This window comes from Notothenia rossii (genome assembly GCF_949606895.1).
Source record: "Notothenia rossii genome assembly, chromosome: 1".
In the NCBI taxonomy this organism is placed as follows: Eukaryota; Metazoa; Chordata; class Actinopteri; order Perciformes; family Nototheniidae; genus Notothenia; species Notothenia rossii.
In genome coordinates, this window is record NC_136912.1 from 73731956 (window position 1) to 73745859 (window position 13904).

General features: G+C 39.9%; 1 protein-coding gene across 1 annotated transcript; it reads left to right on the top strand.

The window, feature by feature from the left end:
* The first annotated feature begins 5665 nt into the window (after positions 1-5665).
* On the top strand, positions 5666-13017 carry zmat3 (zinc finger, matrin-type 3). The gene is made up of 5 exons (XM_079694766.1): positions 5666-5807; positions 10044-10759; positions 10843-10983; positions 11458-11624; positions 11895-13017. The coding sequence occupies exons 1-5, from the start codon at positions 5684-5686 to the stop codon at positions 12022-12024; spliced, it is 1278 nt and encodes a 425-aa protein (XP_079550892.1). The 5' UTR covers positions 5666-5683; the 3' UTR covers positions 12025-13017.
* Positions 13018-13904: the final 887 nt, after the last annotated feature.

The following is a 13904-nucleotide window of genomic DNA, read 5'->3' on the forward strand; positions in this document are numbered from 1 at the left end:
TTATGCTATTACAGTGCCACATCATACCAAGAGGGTGCAAAAATAAGAAGATAATAGGGCATGTTTCTTTGTTTATGGGCGTGGCACATTGCTTTATGTTGCCCAGAATTTCGTAAGATAAGACATTATGAATCTCTATGGAGGGATATTAGCCACACAAAAACAGGCTTAAAAGGAAACAATATAAAAGTGTAATGAATACAAAGAAATAAGAAATAACATTTAAACTTTACAATCCTCACTGCAGTGACTTCTAAGAGTTATGTGTAGCTACATCATAGTGGATCCAACCCAAATATTATGAATAATTAAAAAGAACATAAAGTATATTAGCATAACAGCGTTCAATAATGAATTTACCTATATCATAAAGGGATATGGGGAAAATATAAAATATTCACAAACAAATGTTAAAAAACATATACAAATATGCAAACTGTTAAACACACAGATGGGAAACATTTTTTAAATCTAAGACCCCATACAAGCTCTTTTCTGTGGTCCTTTCAAATGAATTCTATGGCATCACAGGACACACAAAATTAAGAAATGTCAAATATTGCTAAATACGTAATAATATAATATAAATGAAATAATACATTTGGTGTAGCATGTTATAGGCTTAATCAAATAATTGTTCTTTACCAGATAGTTAATGGAGATTCAGATTTTGAGCTCTCAGATGATGTAAGAGATGAGGATTTCACACCTGGGATAGAAGAGGGTCAAGAAGAAGGGGGAAAAGATGCAGGAGGCTCCATGAGCGCAAAGATACAGACATAGAGACAGATGGGGACGAGCTTGAAAGAAATGGCCCTCTGTGGGCCAAGAGTAGCAAGTATGTCTTATTGTTGTTTTCATTTTAAGTGGAGCCATGAAAAATGAGAATTGCCTCAGGAATGCCAAGTTTGTTTCTATGAGCATTGGTCAAATGGAGACCACATCCATAAAACTAGTCAAGATGACCCATACAGCCCGTGCCGACTGGAGTCAATTAGGTACTTTTCCCAGTACATTGACCACAAAGTCTTTGAAGATCTGGAAAGACTAATCAAAAACCAAACTAGTTTTTTAGTGACCAAATAAACAGCAATGTTCAGATAAATTACTTATTTATGTTTTAAATAAAGGTGAATGTATTCGTGTATTGATATCACATAACCATAATACGTTACAGTCTATCTGTTCATTTTGGATGTATTTTCAAACTAGAATGGTCCTGACGTCCTCTACAGTGGACATACTGTAACATTTACAAATTAAATTAAATTTAAAAAAGTCTAAATTGCAAGATGTTTTTTTAACCCTAAATGGGTAGGAAATAAAAAATAAAGAAGATTGGAAAACATTGTTTTTCCTCGGTTCCCAGGAGGATAATTTATACAATGTGTCATGATTGCCACCCTTGCAAATCATCGGTGGTATCATCGGGCATGGACTGTACCAAGAAGCAGGGACGCCCGAGGATCCCCTGCAGGTTATACCTATTATGTCTTAAAAAAAATAGATATAATTTGTGATGACACCATATTTGCTTTAATGTGAAATGACAACTGCAAAGTTTTAAGCCACTGTGCATTTAACTTGTATTGTTGCTTGCTGACGCTTTCTGTATTTGCTCAAGTCACGGTTTCACCCCTCCGGTGAAAGCCTCAGTGTCAGCTTGAAGTAGGAACTGTCTTGTATGGAAAGCCAACAGTGCCACAAACGCCAGCATTTCAAAACCCCCCCACCCTATCTATCTATAACCAGCTTATGTTAGTATTAAATATACAATGTATTCTGGTAACTATTAAAATATATAAGACATTGTATAGTGTTGATAACAGTATTTTTATTTAATAAATTATACATTAACAATACAATAATATTACAAAAAAACCTACATCTAAATAAATATATAATCTAAAATATATGCATTTGAAGATACAAATAAAAATATAATTCAAAATGTAAATAGCAACAAGGAAATTATTAAAAAGAATGTTAAAGTATTTTTTTTCTTTTTCTTGTTAATTTCCATTGTCTTCTCTGTTATGTATCTTCCGGTCTTTGCCAATCTGGCCAGCATTTCTTGGTCCTCCACCTCTTTCTCGTACAGCCACTGCTTGAAGCAAACTGAAAATAAATTAAAAGATCCGAGTATCAAATATCGTCTAAAAATGTACGGTACTACTACTTTTATCGATACCGCTTATCAATCCGGTCCTTTAACGGTACTCTTATCGGTTCTTTTGAAGAAAAAAAAGGTAAATGAACTAAACATATTGTGAAAAAAATTAATATTGCTTTTTTATTTAGTTTAAATAAATAATATTTCACATCAAAAGAAACAACAACGTTTTAACAAATCGTATTACATTTTGTGATGACAGAACTGTAAACAGAATAGCTGAAACTTTAACAAAATAAGTAACTCAGTTACCTCAAATCATTAACCCATGTTTGTATGATTTAGTTAACTCTGTGTGTTGCTGCTAGCATACATAATATATACCTGACGTGGAAACTTTACTTTTGGATGGGGCTATAAAGTTACTAGAAAGACAGTCGAACCCGGTGCATTTCTCCGTCTGAATGTGGTGCACTTTTGCTAAATGTTTAGACAAATTGCTTGTGTTAACGCCCCTTAAATGCTAAATTCTTATTGCAATTTTGGCAACGAGCATTTTCCACCTCAAGACCAAGCCCCCAGGAAGTGCGCCGGACTCTGAGGAAAATATTCGTTGTGTCCAAACGGCGGTACTACAATTTCCTTATCAGTCCGTGACATTGACCGGTCCAGAAATACTTTTTCCCATTGACTAACATGGGGAAAAAGATGTCTGTAGATCGATGGATATTTTTTAAACTAAATAAACTACCCAGTATGAACTATTTTATAGACCTTATTAGAATAATTCGGTCCTTAAAGTTGTTAAATGCACTAAAAGCCGAATCTAGATTTATTTTCTCTCCCCATTAATTCTAGTGAGCCGAGAGTGGGTGCTCGGGGGGAGGGGCTTAATGACAGGAGGCGGGGCTTAAGGGGCTCATGCTCTGTGAGCGCAGATACAGGTTATTCTGCTCTGACAGCTAGGCATGACGGGTAATCTGTGATGTTTCGCTCTCTCTAAAGTTGGGCCATTTTGACTTCATGCGCCAGCGAGCATCTCTCTTAGGAAAGAACGAGACTCGAAAATCAATCATAGATGCATTTTTTAGTCTTATTGCATATTAGAAACAGAGTTGGCGACAGTAAGAATGCGATATAATGTTTATGTTGCAATAATACATATGACATCTATTTTTTAAATGTCTCCAGTACTGATAAAAAGATCGATAACGTTGGACCTTAACGGTACCGCTGTCTTTAATAATTCAGCCCTGGGGCTCGGTACCCATCCCTAGTTTTAATTATCACATCATTAATATTACATTTCAAATAACCAAGTACTTGGTATCTCACAAAGAGCAAGTGGCTAGTGCTGCTAAGAACATACCTTTCAAAACGATAGCTTCTGCAGGGTTAGAGGCTGCCTGGTGGTCTTGGTGGTGGGGCAGTCAGGCTCCTTTCCCCTAAGGTTTCGGTGCCTCAAAACGCCACAGCCAACTCCTTCACAAACATGGAGTCCCTTGTGCTGTTTTTCTATTTTTGCCCAGACCTCTGGACGCACTGGAATCTTCCCTTGCAAGTGAATCTGACAAAAATCCGAAACATAAAATGTGTACAGTAGCCTATACATAAAAGGTAGACACTAATATGTGACTGAGGAGCAAAAATAAAAAGGCTATACTATGGAAATATGTACCTTTCCATGCGACGCTCTTTCAAGGGGGATTATTGGGGTGTGTTGGTGTCCAGGGTGCCAGCTCACACTGTTCAGGTGTCTCAGATTGTTCTTCTACAGAATGTGAATGAGACACAAAGAAAGGGTAGCAAAAACATTTAAACAACAGTATAAATTCATATGCGTATATCTTGATGGGCTGTTTGTTTACACATTTCACTGCTATCTTGTATGTTTCTTTTGTTGCAGTTGCTGATGAAAGTTAAAATGCAAAATCGATCAAAGACTGACATTGTTATTTGCATGCAATTTAAAAAAAAATGTACTAACTTTGTGAACATACCTGGTTTAATAGTTTATCCAAATAATTGTTCAGATTTGCAGTCCTGTAGGTGGCGACTTCCCCTTCCAGCTCAGGTTTGGAATCCTCTAATTTAGCAGATCTTTATAATATAATGAAAAATTAAATGATCAACGAAACAGCCTTTTAGCCTACCACCAGTCAGATCTGTTAAATGTTACCTTTTGTATTAACCGTTTAAAGATGTTTCAGTGTCATACAAATTAGTTCCTGTTGTAATTGTGCAGCTGTATTATCTGGGAAATAGAAGAATCGGATCAGGATTCGGTATTGGCAGACAATCAATATCAAATGACTCGGATCGTTATTAGCTTCAGCATTTGATCACCTTTGTCGACTTGCAGCTTAATTACAAAAGATAACTCCACTCCTCTCCTACCTATATAAGGACTGTCACAGAGTCATCATTTTGAGAAAAAGGCCTTTAAAGTTTCCTCTTCTCTGGAATCCATCGATCTGATTGATTATTAGCGGAGCAAATGATCAAAATACTATGGAGGGAAGATATTTTCCTGTGGATTGCTGGTCTGGGGGAAGCTTGCGAGTGTGTGTGTGTATATGTGTGTGTGTGTTTGTGTAATTTTGCGTTTGTGTTTATTGTGTTTGTTTCCCGGGGAAAACACTCGGCTGTTGTTATGCCTGCTGTGACGTCAAGTTACTCCGTTCTCCGCTTGTAATTATGCCGTTACAAGCTTCAAAGTTGTATTTATCATCTGAATTTGCCAAAACAAGTTTAATATTCTGAAAGCCAAGACTTTGTTTAATTGAAATCAGATGAAAACAAACTGTAACGGAACCTGCCGTGTTATCTATGATTACTATACGCCTTGCTTTCATAATTTCAGCCGGAGGGAGGGGAAGCAGCGCTGCGGAACAGCAGAGTGGCGAGTGAGAGCTGTCATCTTCTCTTTACAAGCTTCAAAAATGTATTTTTCATGTGATTTTGGAAATAAAAGTTTCATATTCTGAAAGCCAAGACTTTGTTTGTTTAAAATCCAACAAAAAATCCGAACTATTTTTTTACACAAATCCACGTTTATTTTGAAATGAGCCGTTGCGACTTCCGACTGATTTCGATAGAGCGGGTCACATATTTACTCTATAGTTTCTGAATTTAGAGTATTGAATTTTCATTTACAATATGTTAATTTTCAAATTCCGCAGTATATCCACATCAGCCCGTTTAATCATTTTGGATAGTTATTGAAGGCTTTATTCCAAAGTTGTTTGGGGAATTCTATTCTTTTTTTTCTGTTCAAGTGTACCATTAGTTACAAAATGTAGGCTACTGTTATAATTTTTTGCTTAAAAAAGAGCTAGAAGTAGACTTTTGTTATTGGCCCGACATTTGTATTGTTTACTATTTTGTCAATATGAAACATTTGAGCTACGCTGAGATATTCCAAATTGGTAAGGTTTAAGCCTCTCGCGGAAAAAAAGTATATTCGTGTTCAGATAGTGGCATATTTTGGCACTGTTGGCTTTCCATAGAATCTTGCCTGGTCGCCCGGTTTTTTGGTTGAGTAGAAGTTGGCAGAGGGATGTCACTGCGATGATGGCGCTGCAGCTGAAGAATGGGGATGCAGCGTACTACCAGAGTGCGGAATATTGCAGACATTACACTTCGCCTCCCGTAAACTACGTTGACAGCAGGCATTATCTTGCCCGTTTGCCAGGTAAGGAGAAGCTTGCAATACAGTAGCTTCCCTCTGACTGTCAGCAATCTGATGCGCTGTAATGTGCAGGGAAAGAGATATTTGCAGATGTTTAACCGGTTGCCCTGGTGCTGCTGTCAGCCTGTCATCACCATAATGTCCTCTAAACGAGTGAACTAGTCATTTTACTGAATAGCCTATCGAGCATAGATGCTGCGATGCAAAATCCCAGGTTGTCGGGACTCTAATGATCCATCGGAGAGCTCCAGAGAGACTCCAGGTTTTAGCTGACTGTTATCTGAAACAGTGAATAGAGTGTAATGGTCACTTTCATCCCTCAGGTATGGTTGCCAATCAAGCGGTGGTCAGAGCAGGTGACGAAATGGAAACTGTAATCGTTGTTGCTGCCTTCACTGCACTGCTTGATCTGCAGTCAGATGATGGTGACATGTGGCAATTACACAGCAAGCGTTTCTTCATTGCACCTGCACAGTTGCTGCCAACAGCAGCCAGCATCATGGTCATGTAACTCAAATGTTCCAGATTTATAGACATGGTAGGCAAATATTCCTGCCATTAAATCGTCTTCATTGCATATACTACATGTCTCAGATTGAAGTTAGTGAAAGTTGTTGCAATCGATAGGTAATCAAAAATAAGGCAGAAACAATATGTGTCAACAAGATGGGCGTTTTTTGTCAAATTTGGTAAACCATAATTTGTATTGCATCATAAATTATAATCATATACGTTTGCTTGACGTAAATTATGAACATTTAGCATTTCGTTGACTTTTTCTATTTTTGATATTATTGTTAATTGAATACAAAGTTTGGTTCCAATGCCAACTTCTTGTCAGAAAAAATAATGAATAAAGTAAATGTGTGACTCTAGTAACATGTCATGGGCTAAAATAGGTGTTGCTTTATATTAGGGGTAATGGATGATTACTAATCGATATAGTATTTATAGCCTAATGCATAGGCTAGGTGACTGGTAATAAGAGTCTTGAGCATACAGTACCACACAATTTATGTTAACTATTATGACATTCATTCAAACATAAAGTGCTACTGAGATCTAAAAGTAAAGGCTATAGACATTACCCTAATGGTACATAAAGTCAATTGCAAACTTTAATAAGACATTCACTGTCTTTGCTGCATTTGCGGTTGTCCAATGCCCAGTGAAGCAGATTGAATAAGTGCAGGAGGCATGTGATTGTCATTGCTCCATAATTGATGTGGCACAAGATAGTAAGGCAAGAGAAACTAGAGAAAATGCAAACTTGGCCCATTTAGAGATTCTCAGTGGAGGCCATCAGACTTGGACAGTAGTTGTTTTCTGACGTGGTTCTACAAGCAAGCAATCTTTAGTCAAATTCAAGAAATCATGAACTAATAAATAAGTAATGAGTCCAAAAGAAAACTGTGGTTTCTTCTTCTGAAACTTTTAGAACAAAGTCTCTCCACAACAATGATGAACAATACTGTCTGATAAAAAAAAAAGTTGACCACTTGCTGCTGGCTGTTTCAGAGCAACAACACATGACACTGACTTTGACTTACAAAGTTTATTGTGTCCTGTCCAAAAACTGAAATGCAAAAAAGAAAAAGCCAAATGAACAGACAAAGCCATGGTTATCTATTCAGTGGCTGTTCAAATGTGTGCTCTGTAGACTGCAATGTTTGAGGACCTGCATCTGGATCTGAGACACAACTGGCATTGGCTTATCTTTTATCTAGTATGGTAATTGCTACATGAAATCATGATGCAAAGCAATTTCATGCAAGGTAGTAACACAATGAGTTAAAGAAGTGGGCAGGAAGTGTTGGTTAAAGGATTCACAGCAAAATCCTCATGCATACTTTACATTACTACTGATATACAGTAAACTTATGTTAGTCATGTCATCTGTTTTGTGGTGGCACATTGCACACTCTGAATTGCTTAACGGATGATATCAAGCAAAAAGGGTCAGCCGCCCTTTGTGTGTGTAATTGCTTCTGCAGTGAGGTTTCTAGACTGCTGTGCAGGCGGGCTCAATCAGGGTGAAAGGGTTCTCATGAGGCTGCTGCTGATTAGGTTGATGATGTGCAGTATGTAGAACTTAATTGGCTCTCGATGGCAATCATGAGCATTGAGGGGGTGTCTAATTCAACAACATACTGTATGGGTCTCATTCAATGAATACTGCAAACATAATTGAATATGATAAGCGCACACATCTTAAAACCTGTATTATTGTATACTCTATATTGCCTATTGCATTCTTTTGACATTTTCCATGGCTATAATAGACATTCAAATTATTAGAATTTAACATGAAAGTAACATTTAAACCAGTTTTGCATCCGAGCTGTCATTGCTGTGATGCTCCGGCAATCTACTTCAGGTGTGTCACATCTTCTTCTGTTTATTACAGATAAATCAGCTTTCAACTCCCTGCGGTAGCAGATAATGTCTACTAAGATTAAACTTCCAAAAATAACAAATGTAAAAGCTTTTTTAAGCAGGATATTGTAAGACAATACTTACAATACCAATGAGTAGTGAAACATGTATATATTTATATGCAGCTGCTGCATAGTATGACTTTATTAATGTATAGGCCACTCATCCCGCCCTGCTGAATCTGCCAGTGTCATCTAGCAGTTCACAGGACTGTAGTAGGGTCAGTGCTTGTCCAGCATAGCTTTCTCCTGAGGTAAGCCAGGCTAGGTGACAGACAGACTGGACAGGCAGACTGACAGCGAACAGCAGTTCGGAAACACAAACACCTCAGGATGTTATTTTGAGTCCATGAATCACCACCATTGAGCTTCCAGCACTGTGAGTTTTGACACAGCTGTTTGCCCTTTTACTGACAATATATGTGGCCAAAGACAAACACAGTCACACACACACACACACACACACACACACACACACACACACACACACACACACACACACACACACACACACACACACACACACACACACACACACACACACACACACACACACTATGGTACACTCGAGCGACCCAACAAACACACAAAATCAGCTCATTGCCATTCTTAATATAATGCGTTGTCTTAGTTTTCCATACACAACCATGCATGCCATGCTTTGATGTACACTCACACAGACAGAGAGAGACCTACTTTAGTTTATCGAGCATTCACACTTCAGGCTGAGATCTCTTCAGATCAGAGCAGCTTGGAGATTTTTATGTCACTGTCTCCGTTTGTTGTGTGTGCAAATACATGTGTACGTAACATCCCATATGCATGATTGCAGGCGCTGCAGGCTTAGCCTATTCTTTCTGATGCTTACTAGAGTGTGAAGCTCCTCTGTCCGGGAATGTGTTTCCATTCGCCCATCTCTTTACATCTCTCCTGCTCCGGGCTCCAAGAAAGAAAATCCTCCTTCTATTAGTGTCACTGAACATTGGTCACTGGATTTTAACCAAGTTCAACAGGCAGTATCCACTTTATATTTTCATATGAAAGTGATAATGTCTTCAGCTTGTGTTTTTTTACTATTCGCCAGTAGGACATTTAAAGAATATATTTACAGAGTTGAATGTATTTTGGTGTAAAGATGAGACCGGTGTCTAGCTTGTTAACCATGCTTATCATCTCAGTTTAGACTGTAAGCACGCTAACATTTCTGATTTAATACTAAACACATGAGCCTCATGATAATGGTTTTACCTTTGCAGGAATTTGGCAATAAACCAATGAAAGGGAAAATTGCTGGATGAAAAGTCAGTGCAGAACCAAAGTTATTTTAATTCACTATGATGAAAATATGAATGTCTGGAACTAATCTTTATAGCAATCCACCCTATAGTTACTTAGAGGTTTCACTCAAAATCAAAATGTCAACTTCATGGTGCCAGAGGAAGGGCCAGTAGGTTAACAGAGACATTTGAATAGTATTATCTGGGAAAATGCAATGTCTGTGGCAATCTTTCATTTAGGGTTTCTCAACTGGATTTTGAGGTGGCGGTAGCACTAGATCATTTTGGATTAATCCTCTGTAGGCCATAAATAGAAAATGTAATAGTTGTTGAGATGTGTTAGATCAACCGACTGACATGGCATGATAAAAAACGTTCTTGTTGCTGTTAATTAAATGTATTTAATAGTAGTACTATACGTCCATACAGCACCACTTTCCTCATCAAGGTTACTAAATTCCCTTTCGAGAAGTTTATTTGATTTGTGTTATCTTCCCCTGTGTAAAATAATGTGTTGTTGTCCTCAGGACCAGGGACCATGTTGAAGCCCCCTATGAGTCTCTTCAGCCTCCCCCAGCAGCCTTTTCACCACATGGACTCTCTGCACCAGCTGAGACCCCCACCAATGGCGCCTACACAGACTCTTGGCCCGCCACCCCTTGCCCCTGCTCAGGCACTTGGACCTCCTACTATGCTACCTACCCAGACTCTTGGCCCCCTGCCTCCTCACGTGTTAAGACATCCCCTTATTGCCCCCCCACACAGCTTAGGCCCCCCTCCAATGGCCCCAACACAGCCAATGGGGCCTCCACCAATGACACACTCCTTGGGTCCCCCACCTATAGATCATACACACGCAATCGTGCCTCCAAACATGGACCTTATACAACCGTTGGGGCCTCCACCTTTAAACCTTGCACAGGCCCTTGTGCCTCCACCTGTAGTGGGACCCGGAGCCGGAAGATTTTCCCTCCCTCCAAGCCCCATGTGCTCCCCTCCTCCAATGGGCCCAGACCCTTCACACCTGCCCCCAATGCCCCCACGACCAGCCCAGATGTCCTGCCTCCTCCCTGGCCCTCTCCTGGGTCAGGCAGCCCCAGCCAGCGAGCTGCCCCAGGATGAGGGCTCTCTGCTGGGGATGGAGGAGCAGGACGACTCACTGGGGGAACTCTGCAAACCACTGTACTGTAAACTCTGCAACGTGACCCTCAACTCTGCTCAGCAGGCGCAGGCGCACTACCAGGTCTGTTAAAATAACAATGTACAAACCAAATCAATATTAAGATACATAAATAAACACAGCATTCTCCTTATCGTTTCGTCTAGGGAAAGAACCACAATAAGAAGTTGAGGAATTTCTATGCTAGCAGTCAGCAGCCTCCAGCCACCAGGATACCAGAGGTCCTCGAGGCGGCTGGCCAGACATCCCTCAGCTCAGGACCAAACGACAGTGACGCAGGCAGACAGGTTAGAGCCAACCTACCTAAATGTTACAGTGTTATGAGATGGATGGCATTTTGGCAACCAGAAAAACAACTCCAATAAACGTTGCTTTACTGCTGGAGACGGGGAAAAGCAACTGTTTTCTTACCACTTTGCAAAATTAGCTTGAAAAGTGACGATATGCAATCTGTGATCCCAACAGGTTTCTTCTCCCAAGTTTCCAAAATAAAGTAGTTATTGTTGTTTATGGATTTACTATATAGTTGAACCAATTAACCAACATAACATGCAAGTACATTATCTTCATTAACTAATAATTAAACAATTTTGACTTTAAATTAGTATTATTGCTTTCATGATTTAAGAAACAGAAATCAGTCTGTCACATTGAAAATATTAAGAGGTTTTGCTTGAAATTCTTCTCTTCTTCCAACCTGTCTGAAAAATGTATTTCTTCTCTTTCTCCCTCGTCACATACACTGCACTGCTTTGTCGCAGGCACAGTATAAGGGAGCGACCCGGGTCATCTTGGCCACAGAGAATGACTATTGTAAGCTGTGTGACGCCTCCTTCAGTTCACTGGCAGTTGCACAGGCCCACTACCAGGGCAAGAACCACGCCAAGAAACTACGACTCGCTGAGGCCCAACAAAACTCCAGTAACCTGTAGGTTCAAATGTAGAACCATTATGCAGTATACAGACGCCTTGTCCTTATTTCGTTTTGTGTTAGATTACCATTTGTCTTGCAGATCTCCTGAAAACCACGACTGAAATTAAATATATATGTATTTGAATGAGAAGCATTACTTAACTAAAGTTAAACACATAACTGGTTTTGGCTTTGATACCAAAGCAGCCAAGCTGAACATGTGGAAACAGATCGCCAGACAGTGTCTCCAAACAATAACAAAAATGATTTTGACTCCTTTTTCAGGGAGAGCAACAATGAAGCGGCCCCAAGAAGGAACAGGAAAGATGGCAGTGAGTACAGACTGGTGAAGAACCGTCGCAGCCCACAGCTACCTGCTTCTATGCCGGGTAAAATATTAAACATTTATGAATAAGAGTCTTAATAACAAAAACACTAGATGCACATTTCTGCTTATATTTCCATTGGGACTGTCAAACAATGACTCACACACCCCAACACACACACACACACACACACACACACACACACACACACACACACACACACACACACACACACACACACACACACACACACACACACACACACACACACACACACACACACACACACACACACACACACACACACACACACACACACACACACACACACACACACACACACACACACACACACGTTATATTCCATAGACACATATTGCTATGTGTATATGTGTATTTGTAACTTTATTGGCTTATTTAAACGTGCCAACAGTTCTTTTTAAGGGCCTTTGAAGGCAGCATTATTAGAAGAAGAAAAATGCAAGGATCAATGTTCTTTTTTACCCAAAGTGTTTGTCATTTTCTTTATTTGTTACCCATTTCAGGGCACCCAGACTTATTTATTTTTAGGAAAGCTGACACAAAGCAGCCCCACTCTATATCACTATAGTTGCTTGTGTGAGTGTCTGCTTTCGCCTTTCACACGCACACATACTGGCGCTCTGTGTGTGTGTTTGTGTAAACAGATACAGAGTAGAAAAGGTCAAACTTTCTGCTGACGTCAAACAACTCTTGCTTTCTTGCCGAAGTTTGCTATGTCTCTATCTTTCCGGGGACAAAAACAGTAGCACTCAGCTCAAAATAAAGCAGGATAAGTCATACAAGTAAAGCCAATTTCCTTCATCTCTGTCCCACTCTCTCTTTCTCTCTCTCTCTCTCTCTCTCTCTCTCTCTCTCTCTCTCTCTCTCTCTCTCTCTCTCTCTCTCTCTCTCTCTCTCTCTCTCACACACACACACACACACACACACACACACACACACACACACACACACACACACACACACACACACACACACACACACACACACACACACACACACACACACACACACACACACACACACACACACACATAAACCAAGACATTCTGATGGTTTAATACATTTTTCTTGATGGACAAATCCCAAAAGAGCTGCACTCACTCTCGCAGTCTTTTTATCTTTCTCTATCTGCTTCTCATTTTTCTGCTGTGTAACACACACACAAATCAACACACGTTGTAGTCCCAGTTGTATCTTTATCACACATTGGTGATATATCAGGTTATAAATAAGTCTATGATGCTGGTCTTTAGATGCAAAATCAATTGTGGCTTATTTGTGGGTACCCAGCGTATTATTTGCGTTGGAAAACATCTAATTTGTACTTAAAACTGTTAGTGGATAAATCAACTGTAACATGAATTTAATTGTCGTTTGATTGTCTTTCATTAATGTCTCTTATTATGCAACATTACTAAAAGTATACAGCCATGGGAGCGGCTCAGTGAGGCTGTACATACGCCCAGCGGGGGTTTGTGCTAAATGCTAACATCAGCGTGCTCACAGTAGGCCCCGTCTCAGGTCGGTTAAATGAAATCCTTGCTTCCTTCACTTGCGTAGTTTCCCTGTGTTTAGTCCCTCCCTCCAGGGAAGCATGGAGGGACGCAAGGAAACCACGAGAAGCAGGGAAATGAGTTTTAAGAGCAATGGGAAGTCCTTTCCTCCGCACAGCTGTTCGTCTGACAGCAGCTCCGTTATTTTCCCAAACACCCCTGCCACACCTTTACTGACACAAACATTTGTATCATCTGTTGTAGACCCCAATAAATAAATTGGGGTCATCGGAGGATGGACTGGTGGTTCCTCGATTATCGCTCCTCCATTATCGCTCCTCGCTGCTCAATCCTCGGTCCTCCGGCAGAAATAAGAGCCATGGGACGGTACTCAAGATGGCGTAGACAAATAAGCTTCCGGTGTGACCGAGGAC